Below are 26,801 nucleotides of genomic sequence, written 5' to 3'. Positions count from 1 at the left end.
TCAGTGGTGGCTGACCAGGTCCTCTGGGACTTGACCACACTGGGCCTTAACTGCATCTCCCCCGACCCCAACAACCTGAACTCACCAATCCGTCAAGCTCTGTCCTTCCTCCCTGCCTTTGCCCAGCCTGGACTTCCTCCCCAGTCTTTTTTTTTAATTTTTGGCCACACCATGCAGCGCACAGGGTCTTAGTTCTCTGACCAGGGGTCAAACCCACGCCGCCTACAGGGGCAGCGCAGTCCTAACCACCAGGGAAGTCCATCCCTCCCTGATATTGCTGCGTGCACCCTCAAGGCTCCCAGAGCCCTCATTCGGGAGGCCTTCCCTAGGCCCCTTCCCGCCCCCCAGCAGGGTTCAGGTGCCTTCTCCATGTTCTCGGAGCAATAGGACCAGCGCTCATCACACAGCGGAGTTGTCACCTGCCTCGTGCTGACTGCTGTTGACCCCCACCTACACTATCTTGTGTTGATTCTGAGAAATAAACATCGTCTTCCCTGCTTTTCAGGGAAGGAAAGTAAGGCTGAGAGACACGTTCATTTGCTCAGTGATGGTGCCAGGCCTGGAATTTGGGATGTCAGGCTCCAGAGCCCTGCGTCCTCCTCACCCATCTACCCCCAGAGGTTGGGTCATACCAGGAGTACGGCTGGAGGAGGGCAGAACCTGGCAGCGTGACTCAGCACTCTGGAGAGACCCAAGGAGAGGGTTGGGTGGGGCAGCCGCAGAGAGAGAAGGACCCAGAAAGGATGGGCTCGCCTAGCTATGTCGGTGTCCTGGAGTTGAGGGCAGGCGGGGTGAGCGGCCCAAACATAACCATAAAAACCAGGTCTACTGATCACTTGTCATGTGCTGGGAGGTGGTGAAATAACTTACTGGCCTCTTCTAACCATCCCAGTAAACTTATAAGAAGGGAGTATTATTAGCGCCAATTTACAGATGAGAAATCTGACACTCGAGCTCACCTAGCACATTAGAGGGGACGCCAAGGTTCAAACTCAGCTGTTTCAGCACCATATATTTTTGAACCATTTGAGGATGACTTGCTCAGTGTTGGGAGAGGAACTACAGCTGTTGGGTAGTTTGTTTGCAATCACCACCAGACTCGGCCTCCCCCACAGCAGTCTTGGGCACTCCAGGTTCCCAAGAATGGCCATAAAAGCAGAGACCAGTTTGGCATAATCTTGGAACACTCCATGCCCTTAGGGTGGCCCCTGGTATCACGAGCAGAGGTGTGCCAGCTCTGGCCCTGGACAGCGTACAAGCTCCTCTACTTTGCAGCCTCCTTAACAGCCCTACTCCATGCTCCTATCACCATAGCAACCCATTCCTATGGTAAGCAGCAAGGGCATGTTGGCCGAAAACACGGGGGACGGCTTCATGACACTGGATTTGGCAGCAATGACTTCTTGAAAATGACACTAAACACACAAGTAACAAAAGAAACAACAGATGAACTGGACTTCATTAAAATTTAAAACTTGTGTGCTTTAAAGGACCTATCAACAGAGTGAAAAGGCAACCCATGAAATGATAAAATATTTGCAAATCATGTAGCTGATGAGATTAAAACTCAGAATGTGTAAAGAACTCCTACAAGTCAATGACAACAACAAACTTCATTTAAAAGTGAACTAAAAAGTAGATGTTTCTCCAAAGAAGATGTACAAAGGGGCAACAGCTCATGAAAAGACGCTGAACATTACTGATTATTAGGGAAAGCAAAGCAAAACCACAGTGAAACATCACCTCGCACCCCTGAGGATGGCTATTATCAAACAACAGAGAGTGCGAAGTATTGGTGAGGACGTGGAGAAACTGGAACGCTTGTGCATGGCTGTGAATGTAAAATGGTGCAGCTCCTGTGCAGAACAGTATGACAGCTCCTCAAAAAATTAAACATAGAATTACGTTATGATCCAGAAATTCTACTTCTGGGTAGAATTGAAACCTGGGGCCTCGAACAGGTATTTATACACCAATGTTCATAACAGTTTTATTCATAATAACCAAAAGGTGGAGTCAACCCATGTGTCCATTAAGAAATGGATGGATAAACAAAATGTATTCCGTTCATACCATGGAATATTATTTAACCTTTAAAAAGGAATGAAATTCTGACACATGCTACAACATGAATGAACCTTCAATGACATTAAACTTAAAGCAAAAGAAGCCAGACGCAAAAGACAAATACTATATGATCCTACTCCCAAGAAGCACCTGGAGTAGTCAGATTTGTATAGACAGAAAGTACGATGGTGGTTGCCAGGGTTACTGACCTTTCCAGTCAGGCCCCAACACGGGTCCCCCTACCTGTTGTCATTCAAGTCAAAAGAATGCGACAGAGTTTAGTTTTGAAAGAAGTTTGCATGCATGCTCAGTCGAGTCCAGCTCTTTGCACATGAACTAAACCCCGCCAGGCTCCTCTTTCCATGAAATTTTCCAGGCAAGATTACTGGAGTGGGTTGTCATGTCCTACTCCAGGGTATTTTCCCGACCTAGGGATCAAACGCACGTCTTCTGCATCTCCTGCACTGGCAGGTGGATTATGTACCACTGCGCCACCTGGGAAAGCTTTATTTCTTTCATCAAAGAATGGAGAAGTGCAAGCTCAGGCTCTGGAGTCCAGGGTCTCCTGACAGGCCGCGGGCAGGGCTGCTTTATAGGGTCAGGGGGGAGTGGGCGGAGTTCTGCAGAGCGGCGCTGCTCCCGGCTTCAGATCGCAGTGCCGGGTGCAGCATCTCTGCACACGGCTCGCTGCCGCCATCTTGAATTGAGTGTCGTGTGCAGTACTTCTGCACACGGCCCACTGAGCTGAGGGCTTGGCGCAGCCATTTTGCACTAGGAACTCCGGTCTGAAGAGCCTATGCAAGGTCTCTGCATGCAGCCCCCCTGAGAGCAATTGGAACTAGACTAAGCACAGAGGAAAAAGGAAAAAAAGGTTAGCCTTTATTTCATTACCCACATTCTATTTTAATTTCCCGAGAATTGTTCATGAGCTTTGCCAATGACACCAGGGGCTTTAAGGAGAGGAAGCAATGGAAAGTTAATGTTTAATGGGTACAGAGTTTCAGTTCAGCTTTTTCAGATGAAAAAGCTCTGGAGATGAATGGTGGTGATGGCTGCCCAACGGTGTGAATGTACTTAATGCCACTCAACTGCATTCTTAAAAATGGAAAATTTTATGTTAGGCATATTTTACCACAATAGAAAAAAAAATTTTTTTTAAACAGAGAGACTTAAATATAAGAGCTAAAACTAAATCTTGGGACTTCCCTGGGTGTCCAGTGGTTGGGAATTTGTCTTCCAATGTCAGCAATATGGGTGTGGTCAGGTAGCTGAGATTCCCACATGCTTTGCAGCCAAAAACCAAAACATAAAACAGAAGCAATATTGTTACAAGTTCAATAAAGACTTTAAAAAGGGTCCATATCAAAAAAAGAAAAGGTTGAACATAGAATTACTACCTGCAATTCCACTCCTAAAGATACACCCAAGAGAAGTGAAAACATGTTTTCACAAAAATTTGTACAAAAAATGTTCATAGCACCATTAATTCATAATACCCCAAAAGTGGAAATAACCCAGATGTCCATCAACTGATGAGTGGGTAAGCAAAATGTGGTGTATTCATGCAAAAAATGATTATTCAGCTATGAAAAGAAGTGACGTAGTGATGCCAGCTACAGTAAGGATGAGCCTTGTCTACATTATGCTACGTTAATGAAGCCAGTCAAAAGATCACATACTCTATGATTCGATTAATATAAAATTTCCAGAACAGGAAAGTCTATCACGATAGGAAGTAGATTAGTAGTTGCCAGAGGCAGGAGCAGGAGTACAGGAAATGGGGAATGACTGATAGAGGGTACAGTGGTTTTTGAGGTGGGGATAATGAAAATATTCTGCAATTAGGAACTTCCCTGATAGTCTAGTGGTTGAGAATCCAGCCTTCCGATGCAGGAGATGTGGGCCCCATCCCTGGTGTGAGAACTAAGATTCCATATGCCTCGGGGCGACTAAGCCCATGCGTCAAAAACTACAGAGCCCACATGCTATGGAAGCCATGTGCCACAACTAGAGAAAAGTCTGCCAGCTACAAGAAGATCCTGCCTGTGCCAAAGCTGAGAACCCGACCCAACCAAATATAAAATAAATATTTGTAAACAATATTCTGCAATTAGACAGTGATTGTATAAGATTATACAACCTTGTGAATATACTAATTTTACACTTTAAGAATGGTAAACTTGTATGTGAATTCACACTTTAATAAGAAGAAGGTGAAACTGCCCAGAGGGGAAACAGGGAAAGCAGACCGCCCCAGGGTTCTACCCAGACCACCACTGGGACTGGGGCAAGGCGCCCCCCCACCACCTCCCGCTCCCACAGTTCCCCTTTCACCTCTCCTTTTCAGGCCACCCCACCTCACCCCACTGTGTTCTGAACCCCACCCTGGCCTCTTCCCCAGCAACGTTCACCCCATGGTGAGGCTCCCTCACCCCCTGGGCCCCCTCTGTACTCACCCAACTGGTTCTGATACTATGGCATTTCGCATGTCATAGTAACTAGCGTCTGGAAGGAGGGGTCCAGGGTGTGGAGCGGGTGGCCCTGTCTACCCCCTGCGATTGTTTGCTTGTGGCCTGGTTGTTGCCATGGGCCCCTGAGAGCTTGGCAAACTAGGACTTGGAGAAGATGGGTACTGTGGGTGGGGGTTCGGGGTGGTTCTTTTTCACCGAGGTCTTTGTTTCAAGGTAGGGAAATCTATTCTCCTGGGCTCGGAATACGCTGCAGCCCGAGGTGCGTGGATCCAGGTTTCCTAACACGCGATGATTATTCACTTTTATTGAGCGACCTCCTACATGCCGGGTACAACGTTGAGCCCTTTGGGGGAAGGTACACCTGGGTGGTAGCTCCATTATAGGTTTCAGAGTCAGACGGGCTTGAGTTCAAATCCTGGCTTCCCATTTCTGGGCTGTGAGTCTTCAGAAAAGTTTCTTAATCTCTCTGGCCTTTCATATCCTTAACTGTAAAATGAGGATACGCCTACCTGTTTCCAAGCGGTTTGATAAGGACGTAACGTTCTCAGCACAGAAATGCAGACTGAGCTCCTTGCGGGCAGGGACCCGATCCATCATGTTACGTCCCCAGCTCTGCCCTCCCAAGACAGCCCAGGTGTGCTTTTCACCCGCCCCGCTCCACACCATGGCTCACGCCGTGCCCTCCGCGGGGTGTCGGGGGTTGCCCTTTGCTCTACCCCAGTCTCCACTGATTGACATCCTCCCTTTCTTCAAGGTCCGGCTCAATGCCACCTGCATCCCTGTGGGGTGATTTCCGTGCCTGGATCTTCTCCCTGTTTGGGGTGGAGCCTCCAGAGCTGAGGCTGAGGGGCGGCTTCCAGCATGACCGCAGAGTGATGAACTGCATGTGCTTCTCTCTGGATAGGCCACTGAGCTCTTCTCTACCTCAGTTTGCTTGTCTGCAAACTGGACTTAATGATAGTAGCTACCCAGAAGGGGGCTCTGACGTTTAAATGAGGCGATGCACTTAGTTTGGGGCCTGACATGTACAAAGCCTTCAATAAACCCTGTAGATCTGTGTTAATGTGGTAGCCATGTGGGACAATCTACAATAAAATTAATCCAAATATAAGTTAATTAAAACTAACCACATGCCAGGAAAGATTGAGGGCAGGAGGAGGAGGAGGCGACAGAGGATGACATGGTTGGATGGCATCACCAACTCAATGGACATGAGTCTGGGCAAACTCCAGGAGATAGTGAAGGACAGGGAAGCCTGGCGTGCTGCAGTCCACGGGGTTGCGAAGAGTGGAACACGACTTAGTGATTGAACAATAACAACAACCACATTTCACATGTGACAACTGGCTACCAGTGATGTCCACTAGAAACCCCCCCAAATACAGAACATGTCCATTGCTAAAGAAAGTTCCAGTGCATAGTGCTGTCAGTCATGATGACGATAATGTGAATTTGTGGTCTGGGTCAGGAAAAGCTCTTAAGGATATGTCTCATACCCCTCAGCTCCTCATAGCTCCTGGGGGGACCCCCAACTCCTCCTCCTGGCCCTGCCTGCCCAGTCTCTGACGTCCCCAGGGGTAACCCGAGACCCTCCCATCAGGAGCATTAGGGCGAGAAAGGAGACTGGTGAGAACCAAGCAGGATTAGGGGCTAATGAGAGTGCAGTGGAGGAACCCAATCCCTGCCTGCTGCCCGCCTGGTGGGAAGTGGGTGTGGGTGGCGGCAGAAAGAGGCTGGAATGTGAAGAGGGGAGGGACCAGAGAGTGGAGAATTACCTAACTGCTTCAGAGTGTATGCAGCAGGCGCCCTGGACGGAGGGAGATGGCTCCCCTTCTCCCGCACCTGATTCTATCAGGGCCCAGAGCAGGGAGGTTTCAGCACTCACCTGCCTCAGCTAAATCGGTCCCAAGATAGCCCAGGCATGGGGACCTGTGGTGTTCTGAGGGTAGGAGAGACCTGGGAACAGGGCCTTGGGCTAGCCCAGCTGTTGGGTCCGAGGCTAGGCCAGGGGAGAGTTTCAGCCCACTTGGACCCGCCTCCCAAGGCCTGGAAGAGGTAGCCACGTATCTATACTGTGGTCTCCGGCAGATGCACTCCTGGTTTCCTTACAGACAGTCATGGACAATGTGGCCTCCGCCCTCGGAGCTTCCGATAGCTGGAGGATAAATCTCTTAGAGGTGCACAACCCTTGATAGTCTCCATGTCTCAGTCAAAGGCCAGGGGAACCTTCTGGGTTTCCCTCATCACCTGGCAGAGTGGTGGGGCACCCATCACTGATCAGATGTTTAAAATCCTGAGGAACACCGATACCACCTCCCGGGCATCAGTATGCCCCTCCTCCCCCTTAGGACGCAGGGGATGGGGGATCTTGGACAAGGCCTCCTGTGTCCTCGTGACCTCTGCCATGACAAGGGAGGTCGGCAGGGCTGGGGGCCCTCAGCCCTTCCCTGTATTGAAGGCGCAGGACGGGCACCGCAGGAGAGAATTTGAAAGACAGGAAGAGCAGTAACCCGCCCCATAGAAAAACAAGCCTTTATCGAGGACACCTTTTGAGTTCCATTTTTTCTGCCCAGCCTGCCTCCTCTTGAATATGGACACTTGTTGCAAAAAGCCACGAGCCTCCCACCCCGAAAAAGTGACCAACATATTTACGAGACTAAGTCCCTGACTGCCGGCCAGCAGAGCTGGGTAAGGGTGATCTTAGCAGGACTGTAGGTGCAGGGTTTCATCAGTCAGAGAGGAAGACCGAGGGTCAGAGAGGATGGTGCCTGCAGGGAGCACACCCATTGTTTTGCTAGTATTTGCCGCCTGCGAAGCAGCACTCAGATTAGTACTCTTTCCCCCTGAAGTTCCCCTGCCCCTGGAGGCCTGGGAGCACTGAGGGGTTCGACAGGCACCCAGGCTGCACACTCACACCTTGGGAGGCCAGCCTCATTCCCTCCCAGCCTCCTCGCCCTGGCAGGGGACCTCTGACACACCCTGTTTTCCCCACCTGCTCCCCACCCACCCCCAGAATCGTCCAGAGCCAAGCATGGGACCTCAGTTAATCCCAATTATGTAACGTGCAATCCAACGGTTGGCCAAGGAGGAGGCGCCCTGGAGCCACGCCCAGGAGTGGGGCCAAAAGACCTGGCTTGGTCAGGGCCACAGAGCGGGCTCAGCCTCTGACTGGAGTGGCCCCCGCCCCTGCAGCCTCCCCCAGCGCCATGAGCGGCCGAGTGGGAGACCTGAGTCCCAAGCAGGCAGAGAGCCTGGCCAAGGTGAGCTGAGGCAAGGGGCAAGGGCTGAGGGGCTGCGGGAGCATGGGGACCGGAACCCTCCCCCTCTGCTGGGCTCAGCACGTCCTCGACACTGTCTCTTGGCCGTCACCTCACCCGGGGTCAGAGCCTACGGTACCTGGTGATGTCTGCCCTGTCCAGGGCAGCGGCCGGGGGGACAGCACTGCTTGCAGACAGAAGGGCAGGTGCCAGACCTGGGAACTTTATCTGACCTGCCTCCTCCCCACCTCCCCGTAGGTAGGAGCCGAAGATGCTGAGGCTCTGCCCTCGGACTCTGTTCCGTTTCACTGCCCGGGACCCTGAAAGCTCTTACCTGTCTGTAAGAGCTAAGAGTCAGGGTAGAGTGTGTATGTCATCCCCACGGTCAATGGGGAAGAGGATGCATAATTACCAGCCATGTTTTCATGGAAAATGGGATGGAAAAAAAGAAGCTTTGGGGGGCTAACGAATGAAAAGAACAAAGAATATTCACCCCTCAACCCAGCTACCCACCAACCCGCCCATCTATCCTTTCCTTCATTCCTCCTCCCTCCCACCCCACCCAATGATCTCTCCTCCTCTGTCCACTCACGCCCCATCTCTCCTATCCATTCACTGGTTTCCTCTTCATTTTGTCCCATCCATCCACCCACCCATCCATTCTTCTATTTACTCACCCATCTCACCTTCCATTCACCTCCCCATCCCTCCACCCACCCATCTTCCATCACCGCAGGCCAGACTACACTGGAAGAGAAGGAAAGAAACTGGAAAAAAAAAAAAAAAATATCACTGAGTCTGAGCTCAAGGCTCAGTGTGAACACCTCTTCAACCAGCATCTCTCTTCCCAGTTCCGAGAAAATGTCCAGGATGTGTTGCCCGCCCTGCCCAACCCGGATGACTATTTCCTTCTGCGCTGGCTCCGAGGTGAGGGCGGACGTGGGGGAGGTCAGGGCAAGGGGCAGCAAGAGGGACCTGGTACCAACTGCTCCAGGAGGACCCATGGCTCGCAGGATCCGACCACATCATCTTGCTTCACCTTCAGGTCCCGAAGAGGGGAGGGGACAGGAAAGGAAGGTCCCCTCTAAGGCCCCCGGTGCCCTCCATAGTCCCGCCTCCTGCCCAGGACCAGGACAAGATGACTGCAAGGCAGCCTCTTTCACACCTCACCCCTTCCTTCCATCTTCCCACAGCTCGGAATTTCGACCTGCAGAAATCAGAGGCCATGCTCCGCAAGGTGAGACCTATCCCCCCCAGAAAATTTGGTAAGGGTGTTTGTTGGGGGCAATTCCCACCTCCAGCCTCTATCTCCACTCATTTCCCTTTCAGTACATGGAGTTCCGGAAGACCATGGACATTGACCACATCCTTGAATGGCAGCCCCCCGAGGTGAGACAGCAGCGCCCCCCACACCCCAAGTTTTTGATAGACATACCACCCAACAGCCTCGGCATCACTGGGGACCATGAGTAGAGGGCAGCAAACCTGAGAGGCCTGTGGAACCCCCGGGAAACTGCAGCCAACTCTCGTGTAATAATTATTAATATTTCCTATTAAGATCCAAGCTTGAGTTAAGACTTTACCTGCATGAACTCATTTAATCCTCACAAACGCCTGAGATGGATACAGCTGTACCCATTGTACGCATGAGGACACTGAGGCCCAGCAGTGGTTAAGCAGCCACCCAAAGTCCCAGAGCCTCTAGGTGGAGCTGGGATTTGACCTCAAGCCTCCAAATGCAGGCTCTTCAGCAGCACAGTTAGCTCGTGGCTCTGAGCCCTGACCCCCTGGTGCCTTGCTCAAAGCATCCTGTCTAGGTGGGAAAGAAACTGCCCACTGAGGAGTCGGGAAGGACAGACCCACCGTGGTGCCTTAGCTAAATAACAGTCCTGGTTTCATTTGCAGAGCGCAAGCTCTGAGCCAGGCAGGCTGCTAAGCCAGTGTGATCTTGGGGACTTTCCCCAGCAGAGGAGGGGGAATGGGGCTCAGAGGGGTGGTGTCACTTGTTCAAGGGTGCACAGCAGGGAAGCAGGCGCATCTGTTTTTTGAAGCAGGTCTGCTCACCTTCAGTATCCGTGTTTTTCATCACTAAGCCCAACCCCTCTCCATGGAAAAGGGGCACGGGAGACTCTGCGGGCAGGACTCAGGGAGGCCTCCGGCAGGCCTGGCTGAGTCCTGCCTTTGCCATGCATCTGCCATTAGCGAGCACCTCCCCTGCAAGCCCCTCAGCTTTCTCACCTGGACGTAGGGCCACCCTCCAGGGAAGGGAAGGTGCTTGTACCACGGTGTGTATAGGTTCAGACCACCCAGGGCAGCCTGGTTTGGCGAGGGGGCGGGGTGGGGCGGCGATCTCTGGGCTTGGTCGCTTAATCGGGTCCAACTCTTTGCGACCTCATGGACTGCAGCCCACCAGTCTCCTCCATCCATGGGATTCTCCAGGCAAGAATACTGGAGTGGTTTAGCCATGCCCTCCTCCAGGGGATCTTCCCAGTCCAGGGATCAAACCCGGGTCTCCTGCACTGCAGGCGGATTCTTTTCCATCTTTTCCACAAGGGAAGCCCACGGCGGTCTCTGGGAGGTTGCACACCGCCCAGTTCCATGTGTCTGGCCTCACGCAGGTGATCCAGAAGTACATGCCTGGAGGCCTGTGTGGCTATGACCGAGACGGCTGCCCCGTGTGGTACGACATCATCGGGCCGCTGGACCCCAAGGGCCTGCTCTTCTCGGTCACCAAGCAGGACCTGCTCAAGACCAAGATGAGGGACTGTGAGCGCATCCTGCACGAGTGTGACCTGCAGACCGAGCGGGTGAGGCCGCCCGGGCCCACAGTCCCAGGAACACGCCTACGCCCTCAACATCCCGGTCAGAGGGCTCTGGGCTCACACACCAGCTCCAACACGTCCCAGCTGTGCCACGTTGGAAAGTCACCTCACCCCTCTCTGAGCCTGTCTCCTCACCTCCAAAACTGACACATCATAATGGTTGCAGAGATGAAGTTATATAACAGAGCATGTGGCCGGCACCTGGGGCCTCTCAGCAATGCTAGCTCCTATGAGTCCCTCTGAGTCTTTGCCCTTGCTGCTCCTTCTTTGGGATAATCCGACCCCCAGCACACACACGTTCCCCCCACACCTCCACTGGCTCTGCCCTATCCATCTTTCAAGGCTCAGACCGTCCCCTTCGCTGAGGCCCCCATCTGGGTTAACGTGCACCCTACACCTCTGTGCGTCCAGTCGCGGCTCTCAGCTCAGGACCGTGGTGACCCAGTTGCTGGTCAGTCTCCCCAGCCAGACTGAACTCTAAGGATAAGAACTCTGGATTATTGAGCTATATGCCATACTCAACAGTGCCTGGCTCAACATAGGTTTTTAATAAATATTAGCTTGACAAATGGAGGGATGAGTGGATAAATGAACAGCCGTATGAAGGGAAGGATGGGTGAATTGATGAATAGGTGGGTCAATTAATGGATGGGTTGATAGGCAGGTGGAGGGTGGATGGATGATGAATGGGTGATGGACAGTGGATGGGCGGATGGTAAATGCAGTCACCGTTCTGTCTGCTCATTCCTCTGAGGACAGAGCAGGGAGCCGGGAGAAGCCCTGGGGTCACGTGCTGAGGCGCCATCTCCCAGTTCTGAGCCCGCACCCCGATCCCTGCTCTTGTCCTTGCAGCTGGGGAGGAAGATTGAGACCATCGTGATGATATTCGACTGCGAGGGGCTGGGGCTGAAGCACTTCTGGAAACCCCTGGTGGAAGTGTACCAGGAGGTGAGCAAAGGCCCCGGGTGGCCCTGCTTGCTTTAACCACCAGCTTGCCCAGCAGTGACTGGCTGCTCACTCAGAGCCAGGATCTAGTGACAGGTGGTGGCCTTTCCACCACTGCAGCCCAGGCCCCATCACTGTGTTTCCCGAAGACTGCACAGAACAGGCCTTGGGAACAGCACGTACTGACGCCACAGGGGCAGCTTCCAACAAACCGTCCCCTGCCCTGTCACCTCTGCTCTGTGACATGGGCAAGTCACTCTGTCCCGCCATGCTCCATTGTCCTCACCTACACAGTGGGGGTACTGATTGTCTGCACTCCAAAGGGACATAGCCACACTTCTGTGAGTTGATACATAAACTGCACACACCGCGCTTGGCAAACGAGTGTGCTTTCTCACTCGCTCCATCGTGACCGACTCTCTGTGACCCCATGGACTGTAGCCCACTAGGCTCCTCAGTCCTTGGGATTCTCCAGATGAGAATACTGGAATGGGTTGTCATTTCCTACTCCAGGGGACCTCCCCGACCCAGGGACCGAGGCTGTGTCTCCTGCATCTGCTGCGTTGGCAGGTGGATTCTTTACCACTACCCGTGAAGCCCCAGTGGTGAACAAGCAATGAACAGTAGCCATTATTATCACTGTACTACTGTTGAATAGTAGTACAGAATAGAATAAATACAAGATTTATTCTAAAGATGGTTAATATTATGTAATTATTATGAGAGTGTGGTCACAATAGTCTGTGGAGAGGTTTCCTCCAGGGACCATGGAAGTGATGGAAAGAAGGGAATCCCTCCGCAGCCTTCTGAAACCTCCAAGGGGAGGTTGCAAAGGGACGGGGGTAGGCGAAGAGGAGGTACGGGCTCTGATGGGGTCTTTCTTGATTCCACAGTTCTTTGGCCTCCTTGAAGAGAATTACCCAGAGACCCTGAAGTTCATGCTCATTGTGAAAGGTGTGTGGCAGGTGACTGCACTCCTCTGTGCCTCCAGTCCCTTATCTGAACTCTGGGGACAGTAATAGTGCCTTCTTTCCCGGAAGCAGAGAGGCAGGTTGGTTGCTTGGCTGCATGCAAATCACTCAGAGTGCCTAGAACAGAGTAAGTTCTCCATAAACAGTAAATTCTATGGTTGGTTTTCCTGCAAGAAAAGGCAGCCCCAACCCTAGCTTGTCCAGGAATCCCCGCTCATCTCTCCTACCCACGTCTATCTCTCCCTCCTCAAACTGCCTCTCCCATTGGCAGCTGGCACAGCCCAGTCTGGCCTTTCCTGCCTACTGCCTTCTGAGCCTCCAGTTAGCTTTATGTATTCATCCTGCTTTCCTTGAGTTGTCTACTCCTTGAAGGCAAAGCCTTTGATTCTTCACTTCTATTGTATCCCTCACAGGCTTGGGGCCAGGTGGGAACTCAATAGTATTTGGGTAGTTGTTATCTGGGTGGGTGGATTGATGGAAAGATGGTTGTATGTTGGTGGTTGACTGGACTGGTTGACTCATTGCTTCATCTGTTGTCTGTTTAACTGGCCAGTTGGTTAGCTGACTAGTTGACTGCCTGGTGGTTGATTGCATATCTGATTGGCTAGTTGGATAGTTGTTAGTTTGGTAGACTGATTGAGTGACTAGTTAGCATTTTGGTTGGCTATGAGGGTGAGTGTCTAGTTGGCAGACTGGTTAGTTGGTTTGGTGGGATTGCGGATGGTTGACTGCTAGTTGGTTGGCTGGTTGGATGGTTGGTTATTTGAATGATTGACTGACTGGAAAAGGCAGTTGGTTGGGCAGTTAGCTGGTTGTTTAACTGATTGGTTTTCTGATTGACTGATGTGTCAATTGGTTTGGTAGGGTTTGATTATTTGGTCGGGTGGCTAGTTGATTGGTAGGCTGGTTGATGGGTTGATGAGAATTGATTGGCTGCTTGTTGGCTGGTCTGCTGGCTGTGTGATATGTTGGATGGTTGGATGGTGGGTTGTTGGCTGCTTGTTGGCTGGTCTGCTGGCTGTTTGATATGTTGGATGGTTGGATGGTGGGTTGTTGGCTGCTTGTTGGCTGGTCTGCTGGCTGTGTGATACGTTGGATGGTTGGATGGTGGGTTGTTGGCTGCTTGTTGGCTGGTCTGCTGGCTGTTTGATACGTTGGATGGTTGGATGGTGGGTTGTTGGCTGCTTGTTGGCTGGTCTGCTGGCTGTGTGATACATTGGATGGTTGGATGGTGGGTTGTTGGCTGCTTGTTGGCTTAGTTGGTTGGATGGTTTGTCAGGTGCAGGGCATTGAAACTTGCCAACCTAATTCATGGTTCCTCCATGCTGTTGGCTCTGACTGTTATGGAGAGAATGGCCCGATGGAATCATTTTTTTCCCCATTATACTTGCTTATATCTCTCCAGCCACCAAACTGTTCCCTGTGGGATACAACCTCATGAAGCCCTTCTTGAGTGAGGACACTCGCAGGAAAATTGTAGTGTTGGGAAGTAAGTTGTTCCAGCTCCATCCCCTGAACTCTATTCATGAGCTTTGGAGTAAGGTGGCCCATCACCCCCATCCAGAGGTCCATGCATCACCTGGAGTCAGAGGCTCCTCCTTCTCAAAGGTGTAGTGGGTCTTACACTATGGAGTCTATCCAGTTACCTCTGTCTTACTCCCTGCCATACCTCTTTGGCAACTAAGGCGTCCACATCTTCCTCCTTACCAGTTTCAGTTTGGTTGCTGGTCAACCTCTGGGCTATGGGCTCAGTTTCTTTATATTAACCTTCTATGGCCATGTAGGGGGGATAACTTGGATTGGTTATAAGGGTGGGGCCGTGTGACACCCGAGAATCCAGAACGCAGAACTTTGCACAGGGCGTGAAGAACAGTAATGGGCTTTATGATTGTGATGATGAAGCAGCAAGAGGGGGAGGTCCTTTCAAAGATCCCAGGCTAACCGTCTTCCACCCAGAGGTCTGACTTGGGTGGGCCATTTGCACACTGCAAGGCCCCCAGCATGGTCCTTGACCTCGTTGGGATTTAAAGTCTCCTAAGGCACGTAGACAACACTAATCTTGACTGCTCATCACTGGGAGACCATCAAAAATGGGCAAACTGATCAGCCAGGGGAAACATGTTACCATAGCAACACAACGCCGGAAGACACTTCTACAGCCCAAGGCCTGAAAGACTGGGGAATCAGCCCTGGCAGCCCAGCTCCTGTAGGGCTTCCTCCACCTGCCAAGCTTAGGCCCTCCTGGTAGGAATAGGGGGCACTGACGGGACCCCTCCATGCTCAATAGTCACCCTTCAACCTCTCTGCCCACAGGCAACTGGAAGGAAGGATTGCTAAAACTCATCAGTCCTGAGCAACTGCCTGCCCAGTTTGGGGGGACCCTGACCGACCCAGATGGGAACCCCAAATGTTTAACCAAGGTATGAAGAGCCCCAGAACAGGGGAGGGTAGAGGCGTCAAGCTAGGTTTCTTTCTCATCCACTCATTCATTCCACCAGTGTCTATGGAGAGACACCGGTGAGCCAGGTACTGAGTTAGTCCCAGCCCTGCCCTAACAGAGCTCTCAGCAGCTGTTCAGGCAAATGAGAAATGGGAGAATTTTGACCCAGAGGGATGAGCTGAGAGAGAAAGTTCCCGGAAGAGGCCCTGACCGAGGCTGGTGGGACACAGAAGGCTTCCCGCTGAGGGGTGGGGGAGGACAGGATGAGCAGAATACTTCCAGACGATGGGGAAACGTCTCCAACAGGAGACACAGCCTGAAAGATGCAATGGCTGGGAGCAGGGAGCAAGCCCGTCCTGCTCTGTGTCTGCAGATCAACTACGGTGGGGAGATCCCCAAGTCCATGTACGTGCGGGACCAGGTGAAGACTCAGTATGAGCACTCGGCGCAGATCAGCCGCGGCTCCTCGCACCAGGTGGAGTACGAGATCCTGTTCCCAGGCTGTGTCCTCAGGTAAGGCTCAGGCCACCGCCCACGCCCCAGCTGGACCCTCGCCCCTCGGGGGTCTCTCAGACTCAGCAGCAGCCCGTGCTCCTTCCCCTCCCCCCAACACAGGTGGCAGTTTGCGTCGGACGGAGGGGACATTGGCTTCGGGGTTTTCCTGAAGACCAAGATGGGGGAGCGGCAGCGGGCCACGGAGATGACGGAGGTGCTGGCCAGCCAGCGCTACAACGCCCACATGGTGCCCGAGGACGGGAGCCTCACCTGCACGGAAGCCGGCGTCTGTGAGTCTGCCCTGGTTGGGCCCCAGCTCTGGAAGGATGGAGCCACCTGTCCCGTGGTTTAGAGAAAGCAATAGAGAGGCAGTGACCCCCCCGCCCCCAGGGACATACAGCCTGGGTCAGTGCCGCTCATCCACAGAGTCACTCATGCGGCCCACACTCCAGCGCACCTGCGGTGTGCGGGGAGCCAAACGGGCCTTGAAGGGGTTGAGAGCATCGCAGGTCACAGGCAAGGGACAGCAGGGAAGATGACTTTCCCCAGGAGGAAACCAGGGCTCTGAGAAGCAAGTCAACTTCAGAGCCACACAGCTGCATGTGGCGCCAGGGTTCTAGGTCAGCCTGGCGGTAGCAGCATAACCCTGGGCAAAAATCCTGAAAGTCTCACCAACCTGGAGGCTTGGTTTGCTCACCTGTGAAGCAGGGGTTACGACTCCTACCTCTAAGGGTGCTTGTAAGGAGGTTTTTAAGTAGGGGAGGCAGGAGGTGTGTGCAGGCCTAGCCCAGCACCCCACTTCATCCCTGGGGGCTGGGAGGCCTCTGACATTCCCAACTGCCCCCCGAGGACACCCCGTCATGTGAGTGTCCAGGTGTGGAGACAACAGGGTGCAGTGGCCATTGTTTTCGTTGCCAGTTGGTGCGACTAAAGCCAGGCTGGGCATGTGCCGGGGGAGATCAGGGTCTGTTTACAGGCCCTGCTCAGGAGGGGTAGTTCCCATGGGGGAGAGAAGAAGAGTGGGAGGAGTTTGGCCCCGCTTGGCAAACACAACAGGTGGGAACACAACCTGTTCTCCCCCATGGCTGGGGCAGGGTGCAGGCATGGAGTCAGGCCCAACTACCCATTTTCCCATCTGTCTCCCCAGACGTCCTGCGCTTTGACAACACCTATAGCTTTGTCCATGCCAAGAAGGTCAGCTTCACAGTGGAGGTGCTGCTCCCAGACGAGGGCATGCAGAAATACGACAAGGAGCTCACCCCTGTCTAGGTGGCTCCCTCACTTCCCAGAGACCCTGGCCCTTTGCTTTCTGTCTCTATATTCTTCTCCCCACCTCCCTCCAAAAATTGCTCAGTAGTCCTCTTGACTCTGACACTAGTCAGAAGAGAAAGGGCTGCCTTGGGGAAAACTCAGGCGCTGTGATCAGATCAGGAAAAGTGGGGGAGGCACCACTTTGGAGGATGCTGAGGCTGCAGAAGAGGAAGAAGCAAGGGCAGGAACAAGAATGGATGTCCCTGCAACCTGAGAAATAGAAAAAGGAATCTCCCGGCCTTTGTCCTCACTTCTCCTGAGGCATTTGTGTGCTTGAATTTCTTCCCCATGAGTTATCAGCAACTTGGGTCAGAGATGTATCTAAATTCTTCTTACTTCTACCTCTTATATAAGCAAATGCTCAACTAATGTGAAGTTGAATGGAGGTAGGGAGCAAATGGGTGTGCAAGATAAAAAGAATTCTACAAGGGGAGATTTCAGCACCTCGGACAGGGGCTGTGGTGGGGATGGTCTCTCCTGAGACTCAGGTGACCCAGCCCCCAGATTTCTGGCAGTGGCTGCCCCCTGGGGTAGTTAGGAGCTGTCTATAGAAGGCTTTGTCTGACTCAAAACACACAGCTTTCCCAACCTCTCACTCCCACCCTTACCACCTCCCCTTGGAACTCACATCTTATGTTTCAAGCAATTAAAGGCACTTCCCTAAAAGCAAAGGAAGTCACATCTGGCTCTAGCTGCTGCCTGGCAATAAAAAAAAAAAAAAATCACAGCTGTCATTCAGTGAGTTCTCTCCATGTACCATAGATGGTTCCAAGTGCTCTGTGAGTTTAGCTCATTTCACTCTCACGCCTGCCCTGGGGTTACATGTCACAGCCACACATGCATAAGGATACTAAGACTCAGAGAGGTGAAGTCGCTCTTCCGACACCACACAGCATCCAAGACCCAGGTGTGTGTTTGTTTGTTTTTAACTCCAAAGACATTGCTCTTAATTGCTCCATAATACCACCACCTGAGACTCTACTTTTACAGAGAAGAAGGAATATCTTAGATTGTCCAGTGGAAATGTCTTGAATGTCACCCTCTCCAATCCCAGTTTGTGGGCAGAAGAGGATTATGCCCATTGAGCAGTTGGAACAATGGAGACCCCCGAAGCTGATTAAGCAGGTCATCCAAGGAAACTCACAGCAGAGCAGGCAGGGCTTGTGCTTCAGAGCCCAGCATCCAGTCCACTGCTCACATGGCCGCTGAGAAGCGTAGCCTCTTGCTACCCACCACGACCCTGGGTGACTCGGGGAGACACCACGGCCCCAGGAGCTTTCTGCTCCGGGGACATGGAGCTGCTGGCTTGAGCCCCAGGTCCTGATACATCTCTTGACAGGAGGAGAGGAGTTCCACAGAGAACATGGGTGGGTGGGTGGGGAACGAAGGACTTGACGTTCCTTGGGAATAAGCTGAGAGCCCAGCCTGCTGGGGTGAGCCCCGTCACGGGCAGAAGAGGCCTGAGTCCGAGACCATTCAAGCTAACATGCAGCAGCAGCTAGCACTTTCCATCTGCACTTAGGGATACATTTTATAGATCAAAAACAGCACTGGCCTCGTTTCCTTCAGCCCATGGGTGGCAGAAATAGGACTGGAGCCAAAGCCTCCCTCCTCCCACCTGCTGCCTCCCACCCTCCCACCAATTCCCGTTACTGCAGCAACTTGCCAGAACAGGACAAGACCGCCGACTCTCCGAGCAGGGGGCTGGGAGAGGGGTGGATAGGAAGGAGGAAGAGAAGAAAGGGTTGTCAGATTTAGAAGAAGAAAAAAAGCAATACTTGGGACATGCTATTTATCTGAAACTAAAATTTAACTGGGTGTCCTATATTTTATCTGGCCACCCTACAAATAAGGGATGGGGAGGTAGGCAGAGATGGATGGATCCATACTCTTGGAAGATGGTGGCAGTGTCTGCAGGTTGGGCAAGGATGTGGTGGGGGAGGATGGCTCAGCATCGGGTCTCACCCTTGCCCCCTGAGGGAAAGGTCCCACCCCTAGGCTGCAGCAGGGGTACAGAGGAAGAAGGGGTGGACCCTTTCCACCCTTGGGGCCGAGGCTGCTGTGAGCTGTGTTGTCAGATTATCCACATCTGTCCCAGCTCCTCGACCACAGTTCACAGACCCCACTGTGGACAGAGGCGTGGACTTGCTACCAGGAGAGGGGTTGGGGTAGCACAGAGAGCCTAGCCTAGGGCTGCAGCCAAGAGTCAAAAGGTGCCCCTTGGCATCCACCGATGCCCAGCCACAGTCAATGGGCAGGAGCCCTCCAGCTCCCAGCTTCCGGGTGCCCAGTCTCACTCAGGGGCCAGGCGCTTTGTTCTGAGTGTCCAGGAGGTGAAATGGGGAGAGAAAGAGACCCTGCTTAGCCTTGGCCAACGGGCACCCCCATTTCAGCTGTGGTCAGCGAGCAGCATAGCAGCAGGAAGACGGAGGCCTGCAAGCTGCCCACTGTGTGTGAAGGGGGGGGACCCAGACTTTGTGGAGAAGCAAGACCTGAGCAACCCACAGAAGCCTCCTGGGGGCAGCCATAATGAGGAGACATTGCCCCCTCCCCAGCCTCCTTAAATTGGCCCAGAGGAGGCTGAGGAAGGAACGAGCCTCACCTGGAGCCCACACGGGAGCCCAGGGCCCGGCCGAGCTGGGCCAGGCTGAGCACGTGCACGTTCCCCCACCCCAGGCCCCCACATCCTCCTGCCTGCAATGCCTCCTTTTAGAAAATGCTCTGAAGCCTCCTCACTCACGTGAGATTTAGTGAGAGTTAACTGCTGACGGAAGGCTCATCGCACGTGGACTTCACTTTCTCATCTGTGGGATGATAACGGTTGCACCAGGTGCCGAAAAGGCCGTGACAGAGTTTCTGTAACACAGCGCGCGGCATGTAGGAAGCACTCCAGCTGTGTTCTCTGTGGGTGTCATTTGATGATTCTTGTCCAAGGAGAGGGGCTGCATGATGATGAGGTGGGGAAGGTGGCAGGGAGGGTTCAAGGAGCAGGTACCATTAGAGATGGATCTTGAAGGCTGAGAACAGAGGGAAGTGGGGGTGGGGAGGGCATTCCCAGCAGGCAGCATGACCTGAGCAAAGGCTCAGAGACTGGAGGGTTCAGGGGAAGGCAAGGACAGAGGTGCAGGGTGTGTCATGGTGAGAAATGAGACTGCCTCGGCGGGGAGGCTCTGAAATCTGGGATGTTCAGACTGGATCCCGGGGACTTCCAGGAGTCATAGAAGATACCAGGACACAGAAAGGACTCGGGGAGACTCAGTAACAAGCAGGATCAGATCGGAAGAATGTTCCTTTACGCACTGGGCCTTTAAGGAGTGCCCAAGACTTTCTCGTATAAAAATAAAACCATGACGATCATCCTCAGATGCACATCTTCAAATCACCATCCAATTATTTCCTCTGAATAAATCCTTAGGGCTGGAGTTCCTGAACCGTATAATTGGCATACTTGCTCTCTAAATTACTCATCTGATGGCACAGTCACCAATTGTGTGTTCTTGAAGTGTCTTGCCTATTATAGTAATAATACTGATTAAATAGCCCCCTCTGTGAGACCCACTCTGGCCGAATTTGCAAGCCATTTCTCCTGTAACCCTCTCAGCAGCTTCAGAGGGTCGTTATGGAGTATTGTACAGTGAAGGAACCAAGACTCAGAGAGGTTAGGTAACTTGCCCAAGGTCACACAGCCTGTGAGTCAGCTCTGCGTCTGAGTCTATAGAGAGCCATGGGCTGGAAGGCAGTAGGAAAGGGGGATGGGGGAGATGGGGGGTTCAAGGGACTCCCGCTCCAGGAAACAGAGACCCGACCACAACGTGCTTGTAAAGAGTAAATACGCCACATCACAGGAAACACTTAGCATGGATTCAGGCCGACTAGGGGCAATTCAATGACATGTATGCTTCTCAGTAATCTTGAAAGTGGTTTGAACCAGTCAAGGTGGGCGGATTGGGAGGTGCTGCCTCCTCGTGGTGGTCCTGAGCATTGCATGAAGCGGCCACTGGGGGACCTAACTCCCAGCGTGCCCCAGGTCAAAGGCCACCAGGCCCCCCAGGGTGGGAAAAGACATCTCCCCCAACCCCATCCGGGGTCTGCCTTATCCTCTTAGGCCCCAGGAAAGCAATTTCCTATTACACCCAGCATCTGCCACTTCCAGTCCGGTTGACCGACCTCTCTGTCTGTTTCCCATCAAATAGGATAACACAAGTTAGTCCAGTCACAAAGAACTGTCCCCTGCCCCGGAAAGAGGCAGCTGGAGACAGTGTTTCCTACCTCTAGAGGGCTGGGGTGCTTGGGGGAGGTGTTCCAGCTCCATGGATGCCCGCTACCCCAGAGAAGAGTTGCAGATAAATACAGGATGCCTCGTTAAATTTGAATTTCAGATAAACAAGGAAGAACTTTTCAGTGCATATACATTCCATGCCATATTAGGGACATACTTGTACTAAAGTCTTATTTGTTGTTTAAACCAAACAAATTTAATGGCGCATCCTGTTACTTTATTTGTTATATCCAGCAGCCCTCCCTGCAGCATTCAGAGCAGAACTGGGAGGGGCAACGGCCCATTCTGTGCCTGGTGCTCTGGGCCTCCCAGGTCAGCTCTCACAAACTGGTAGGAGTCTGCTGACCCTACCTCACCAAGGGGGGCTTCCCTGGTGGCTCAGCTGGTAAAGAACCCCATCTGCCAGTGCAGAAGACTCAAGAGACTCAGGTTCGATCTCTGAGTCGGGAAGATCCCCTGGAGAAGGAAGTGGCAACCTGCTCCAGTATTCTGGACTGGAAAATGCCATGGACAGAGGAGCCTGGTGGGCTACAGTCCATGGCGTGACAGAGTCAGACACAGCTGAGCACATACGCATGCGTACACACACTGGGGCCACTGAAAGCCCGCTGGCTCGGAGGCACAGAGCTGAGGTGTGCAGGGACCTAGGGAGCACTGGGGTTGCAGCTTCTAGGACAGATGGAGGCCCTGGCCCTAGGGACCCACATGGGGTGAGGCGGGGTATAAGCACAGCAGTGGAGGGAGTCCCGAGGAGGTTGTGGAGACAGAGGTTATCTTGAGGGGGTGAACCAAGGGAAGACTGGGCTGCAGTCAGGCTCAGATGGTATCTGCCCAACAGACTCCCCTCCTAGTGTGTATCTTAGGAGACTTGCAGAAAAAGGACAATGCCCATCCCAGAGGAGGCTGGCAGCACCAAGGTGGAATTCCAGGCACGTGCAGGGGACCACTGGTGGGCAGGGAGGTACCAGACAGGCCCACTGCTGGCCACTGTGAGCGGTGCATTCCCAGAGACACCAGCCTCCACCTCTGAGGCTCCCACCCTGCTCCCCTTCACCACTTCTCTGCTCATCCCCGACAGAAATGGAGAAAACTCAACTTCTTGAGGATTTATTGGACTGAGAGCTGGCATGCCGTCCAGCCAGGCGCCAGCAGGCCTTGACCAGGAAGGGGCAGAGAATCTGTCCTCAGGGTCCCCGCGGGTGTATGCCTGTTTCTCTGAGTGACTTGCTGCTCCGCCATCAGGGTGACCTGGCTGAGCCTTTGGGAGTCCTGGGTCCCCAGCTTGCTAAGTGATCTTGGCCATGCTCCTCGCCTTGTCTGGGCCTCAGGTGCTTTACCCTCCATGGGAGGATGTTATTGTCCTGTCAAGGGACAGGGCTGGGCCCACTCAGTCCAATCCGGCTCAGTATCACAGATTCCATGGGAGCGGACGGGCTTCAAGTCCTGTCTGCGGGTCACTGCAGCTGCTGCTCTGAGGTCTTTGTCTTTCGGGTTCCAAGCAGCTTAAACCCACTCAGGTGCCAGGGCTTTGGACCCCAGAGAGCGAGGCATCCGCATCCCCTGGCAGGAGGAAGGAGTGGGAACAGAGCAGGGAATGGGCTGGCCCACAGGCCAGGGATGGCGGGGCAGGATCAGGAGGAGCTGGGCTTCTCCACTGAGGGGTAGAGCTTGCGCAGGCTGGAGTCCAGGAGGAAGTCCACCGACCTGTGGGGCAGTGTAGGGTCATGACCCAAGCTGACCAAGGGATGCTAATGGGGGAACGGGAGGCAGGAGACCAGGGCTAGGAAAGGAACTCCTGGACACAGGGAACAAGTGCCATCCAGGTGGTGGCCATCACCCTCTTCCTTACCCAGTTGGGAAAACTGAGGCCCAAAAACATAAAAGATTCATGCAGGGCCTCAGGGTCAGCTCTGTTCCCGTGGGGAAAGACTCTTCCTCCCACTCCATGTTGGTCTGGTTCGGTTGGTCCCCTTTCTGGTTCTAAGGGCAGGCACATGACCCAAGCCTGGCCAATCAGAAAATGGAAACTGGCTCAGGGGTGGGCACCCAGTCCGGGATGGACCAATGACAGCCTTCCCTGGGATTTTTGCTGTCACTATTAAGACGCCTCCTATGGGCTTGCTAAGCTGGTGGGAGGGGAGCTAGGAGTTGCTGGGAGCCATCTCTGCTCCTGCTGCTGCTACTGCTGCTAAGTCTCTTCAGTTGTGTCCGACCCTGTGTGACCCCATAGACGGCAGCCCACCAGGCTCCGCCATCCCTGAGGTTCTCCAGGCAAGAACACTGGAGTGGATATCTCTGCTCCTAGGAAGAGGGAAAGTGACTAAAGCCAAGACGGGATAGGGTGGGGAGAAGACCAGCAAAGAGACCTACATGCCTAAGAGCATCAGTTGGTTTCTTGGTCCCAAGCAGCATAACCTTGAACTTCCCAGTTACATGAAACAATCAATTCCTATTTTACTTAACCCAGTTTCAGATGGACTTCTGTCACCAAAACTTCTCAAAACCCATCCCTTCCAGGGTGCACCTGTTCCTGCCTACCTCTGGTTGTTTTCTGAGTTTTCTTTCTGGGAACTGACTTGTCCTGTGTCCCCTACTCTCACAGCACCTCCTACCTTTACTGCCGATGTACCTGCCAGATCATACGACAAGGGCCTAGACCGCCCTTTCCATCTCAGGAGCCGCAAGAGCAGCGCTGCCTCTGCCGCAGGCGTTACACTCCACCCCTCCCAAAGCTCAGCTCTGGGGGGCGCACCCACCTGTCGATGGGGTGGATGATGACGGGGATGGCGAGCAGCCCCAGTGTGGTGGTGGTCCACTTGCGGACAGCCAGAGGCCAGTGGGTGGCAGTGCTCAGGATGTAGAGGGAGGCCGCACACACGCGGTTGATAGTGAAGCCTGGGATGGCCACAGAGGCCAGAGCCTGCCACACAAAGGTGTCCACCACGGCCACGGTCACCCTGCTGCTGCGGCCTGCCTCAGGGCCCGGTACCTGGTGGGCATAAGAGACACTTAATCCAGCAGGGGCAGAGGCGGGAAACCCTGTGGACAAGGGGCATGAGACTGGACCAGGGAGAGGGAAGGGAAGTGGGGGTTGGGGACAGAGCCACATTAGCGTTGGGTTCCGGACTGTACCAATTCAGGGCTGAGTGTGGACTCACATCCACGACCAGGGTATAGACTATGTCACCCACAGGACTGGGGGCGGGGGTCACTACCCTACAAAGGAGAGGGTAAAGAGTGTGCCAGGCCAGGCTGTGGGAAGTGGACTGTCCTATAAGGGACTTAACCATGTGCAAGGCTGTGGACTGACCACAAGGGGGCGCGGGCCAGGGTGAGGGGTCGCGGGGCAGGTTAACACTCACATCTCTGGCTTTCTTGCCCTTGTCAATGGCATCGGCCAGCACGTAGGAGCTGGACACACCGTAGCTCAGCCACACGACAGCTGCCGGCACCAGGGAGCGGAAGGCCTCCCCCACCTCATTGGCGTAGCCTGGTGGGGAGAGGCTCGTCAGTTCCTGAGCCCTTGGGTTGCTCCACAAGGGGGCACTGGAGCCAGCTGGTTCTTACCTCAGCCTTCTGAGGAGCGGCTGGGTGACTGTGCTGATAGACAGCGATCTTACCCCTCTGAGCTTCCGTTTCCCAGCCTATAAAATGGTACCCATGATGCCCACCCCAGCTGTCCTCTTGTGGAAGAGCTGAGCACAGACACCTTTCTCATCACTCACCTGCCTTCACAGTGTGGGTTCGAGAAGCATTTGAGCTGGTGGGCACAGAGGCAGTGAGAGAGACGAAGGGCTGCCCCACTGACCAGGCACTCACCACATGCCCGGCCTTTCTGTACCTTATCTCATTCTACCCTTACAACTACCAGGCAATGAGAGAGACCCAGGGTTCACCCCTTTACCCTGAGGAGTAAACAGGCTCAGATGCAGCCAGTGAGGAGCCAAGATGGGAGTCCTAATGCCCTGACTCCACAGCCCCTGGGGGCATGCCAGAGAGGAGAGCTCGCTCACCCGTCCTCTGAGCTGGACTGCAGCTTTCACCTGGGAGCTGCTGCTGCTGCTGCTGCTGCTGCTAAGTCGCTTCAGTTGTGTCCGACTCTGTGCGACCCCATATACGGCAGACCACCAGGCTCCCCTGTCCCTGGGATTCTCCAGGCAAGAACACTGAAGTGGGTTGCCATTTCCTTCTCCAGTGCATGAAAGTGAAAAGTGAAAGTGAAGTCGCTCAGTCGTGTCCAACTCTGTGCGACCCCATGGACTGTAGCCCACCAGGCTCTTCCATGCATGGGATGGAAATCCACCTGGGAGACTGACCAGCAAAAACCCCAAGGGCAGGGCTGGGCAGCCCAGAGCTGTGTGACCCTGAGCAAGTTCAGAGCCCTCTCTGTGCCCAGTCTCTGCCCCCGGCTGAAAGAGAACTAAAGATCCTCCCACCATCTCCAGGTCCCTCACCGGCCTCTAGCAATTCCCGCTTCCCTAGCCACGTGGTGTGGGGGTCGCTGTGCCCCTTGCCCGGAGCTCACCCAGGTACCGCACCCACGTGTCCCGGAAAAGGTCGCGCTCGGCCCCCCGCGAGGGCGGCTCGGACATGGCGCTTCCGCCAGGGTCTCAGCCACTGCTGCAGGTCCTACCGCCTCGGCTTCCACCAGCTCTCCCGTTCGCCGCGGCGGGACCGGCCGAAGGTCCCGGACTGAAGGACAGGTCGTGCTCTCCCCGCCAGCAGGGAGCGTCTGCAAATTCCTCCGCACACCGGAGCCCCTCTCCCTGGCTTGGGTTTTACAGATTAATTTTCTTCACGGCTTTCTCTGGAGTTGAGAGATCGGCACCATCCTCTTCCACCACTAACTGTGGTGTTGGAGCCAAAGAAAGGCGATTCAAATACGGGATGCTGCGCAGCACAGCTATGTGACCTTGGGCAAGAGCCTGTAACCTCTCTGAGCCTCGCTTTATTCATTTGTTAAGTGAGGAACAGGACAGGTTTACTTCTGGGACGATTTCCAGGATTAATTACACAGTCATCGCTGATTGAATTTACTACGGGCCAGACCATTGGCTAAAGAATTGCTTCTTTTAAACCTTCCCACCAGCCTCCCCCACCCCCATCCCACTCCATTTTACAGATGAGGAATAGAGACAGAAAAAATAGATCACTTCCCCAGGACAAAAAACTGCTGAGTAGTGAAACCGGCATTTGATTCCAGGCAGCGCAGCTCCAGTTCCCATGCTCCTAAGGCAGGGGTGGTGAACGGTGAGAGCCCCGCTGAGGAGGGTGTTTGAACTTTTTTTTTCCGGCTGTGCCGGGGAATGTGGGATGTTAGCTGCACAAGCAGGAATGGGGCCCACCCGCTACATTGAAGTGTGACAGAGTTTTAACCACTGGACCCCCAGCGAAGTCGCTGCTTGAACTCGTATTGGAGACCCTTCCCCGCAGGGCCCGTGCTCTCAAGCACTGGGGTCTCACTAGGCTGCCCTCCTTCCGGGCAGGACCTCGAATGAACAATAAAGGAATGAGGCCAGGGAAACAGAGTTGGGGTACAAAACTTCGGGGAAATGAGCGGAACAGAATCCCAGGACATGGGGTTATTGATCACTAAAGAGGAAACTCTTCGCCACCTGGACCCCAGTTTACCCACGTGAGGAATAAGTGCACTTCACTAAAGCTCTGTGACTCCCTTGGGGAGCGGGGTTGGGTATCAGCAAACAAAGGCATAACCTTTAAACACAGGCACTCCTGGGTTCAA

The 26,801-nt window shown here is 53.7% G+C and overlaps 2 protein-coding genes and 1 long non-coding RNA gene across 7 annotated transcripts; 1 reads left to right on the top strand and 2 right to left on the bottom strand.

Moving 5' to 3' along the window:
- Nucleotides 1-1,452: 1,452 nt before the first annotated feature.
- On the bottom strand, nt 1,453-6,421 carry LOC139176780 (uncharacterized). Its single transcript, XR_011561233.1, has 2 exons — nt 4,524-6,421; nt 1,453-2,910 (listed from the first exon to the last, which is right to left on the bottom strand). It is a non-coding gene; the product is annotated as an uncharacterized lncRNA (long non-coding RNA).
- On the top strand, nt 2,916-17,504 carry SEC14L3 (SEC14 like lipid binding 3). 2 transcript variants are annotated; one of them, XM_070769851.1, is made up of 12 exons: nt 2,916-2,938; nt 8,647-8,722; nt 8,989-9,032; nt 9,125-9,184; nt 10,414-10,602; nt 11,470-11,565; nt 12,456-12,516; nt 13,939-14,022; nt 14,847-14,953; nt 15,347-15,486; nt 15,589-15,758; nt 16,616-17,504. In XM_070769851.1, the coding sequence occupies exons 3-12, from the start codon at nt 9,021-9,023 to the stop codon at nt 16,735-16,737; spliced, it is 1,041 nt and encodes a 346-aa protein (XP_070625952.1). In that variant the 5' UTR covers nt 2,916-2,938; nt 8,647-8,722; nt 8,989-9,020; the 3' UTR covers nt 16,738-17,504. The 2 variants fall into 2 exon arrangements, with proteins under 2 accessions (XP_070625952.1, XP_019833113.2); XM_019977554.2 differs by lacking the exon at nt 2,916-2,938 and adding an exon at nt 7,643-7,798.
- MTFP1 (mitochondrial fission process 1) lies at nt 12,266-26,147 on the bottom strand. 4 transcript variants are annotated; one of them, XM_019977556.2, is made up of 4 exons: nt 25,584-26,144; nt 24,421-24,548; nt 23,815-24,047; nt 12,266-12,650 (listed from the first exon to the last, which is right to left on the bottom strand). In XM_019977556.2, the coding sequence occupies exons 1-4, from the start codon at nt 25,648-25,650 to the stop codon at nt 12,638-12,640; spliced, it is 441 nt and encodes a 146-aa protein (XP_019833115.2). In that variant the 5' UTR covers nt 25,651-26,144; the 3' UTR covers nt 12,266-12,637. The 4 variants fall into 4 exon arrangements, with proteins under 4 accessions (XP_019833115.2, XP_070625953.1, XP_019833114.2 ...); XM_070769852.1 differs by lacking the exon at nt 12,266-12,650 and adding an exon at nt 17,677-19,796 and having other exon boundaries at nt 25,584-26,147; XM_019977555.2 differs by lacking the exon at nt 12,266-12,650 and adding an exon at nt 22,150-22,762 and having other exon boundaries at nt 25,584-26,123.
- Nucleotides 26,148-26,801: the final 654 nt, after the last annotated feature.

This window comes from Bos indicus, chromosome 17 (assembly GCF_029378745.1).
Source record: "Bos indicus isolate NIAB-ARS_2022 breed Sahiwal x Tharparkar chromosome 17, NIAB-ARS_B.indTharparkar_mat_pri_1.0, whole genome shotgun sequence".
NCBI lineage: Eukaryota > Metazoa > Chordata > Mammalia > Artiodactyla > Bovidae > Bos > Bos indicus.
The sequence above is the reverse complement of the archived record's forward strand: the minus strand, read 5'-3'. Positions and strand labels throughout refer to the sequence as shown.

Excerpts from the sequence above, each read along its gene's own strand:
- MTFP1 (XM_019977555.2), bottom strand. The coding sequence starts at position 25,650 with ATGTCCGAGCCGCCCTCGCGGGGGGCCGAGCGCGACCTTTTCCGGGAC. Across the intron at positions 24,048-24,420 it reads AGGGCAAGAAAGCCAGAGAT|GTACCGGGCCCTGAGGCAGG; the intron begins GTGAGTGTTAAC and ends TATGCCCACCAG. Across the intron at positions 22,763-23,814 it reads ATCATCCACCCCATCGACAG|GTCGGTGGACTTCCTCCTGG; the intron begins GTGGGTGCGCCC and ends ACTGCCCCACAG.
- SEC14L3 (XM_019977554.2), top strand. The coding sequence starts at position 7,745 with ATGAGCGGCCGAGTGGGAGACCTGAGTCCCAAGCAGGCAGAGAGCCTG. Across the intron at positions 14,954-15,346 it reads ACCCCAAATGTTTAACCAAG|ATCAACTACGGTGGGGAGAT; the intron begins GTATGAAGAGCC and ends CTGTGTCTGCAG. Across the intron at positions 15,759-16,615 it reads CTGCACGGAAGCCGGCGTCT|ACGTCCTGCGCTTTGACAAC; the intron begins GTGAGTCTGCCC and ends CTGTCTCCCCAG.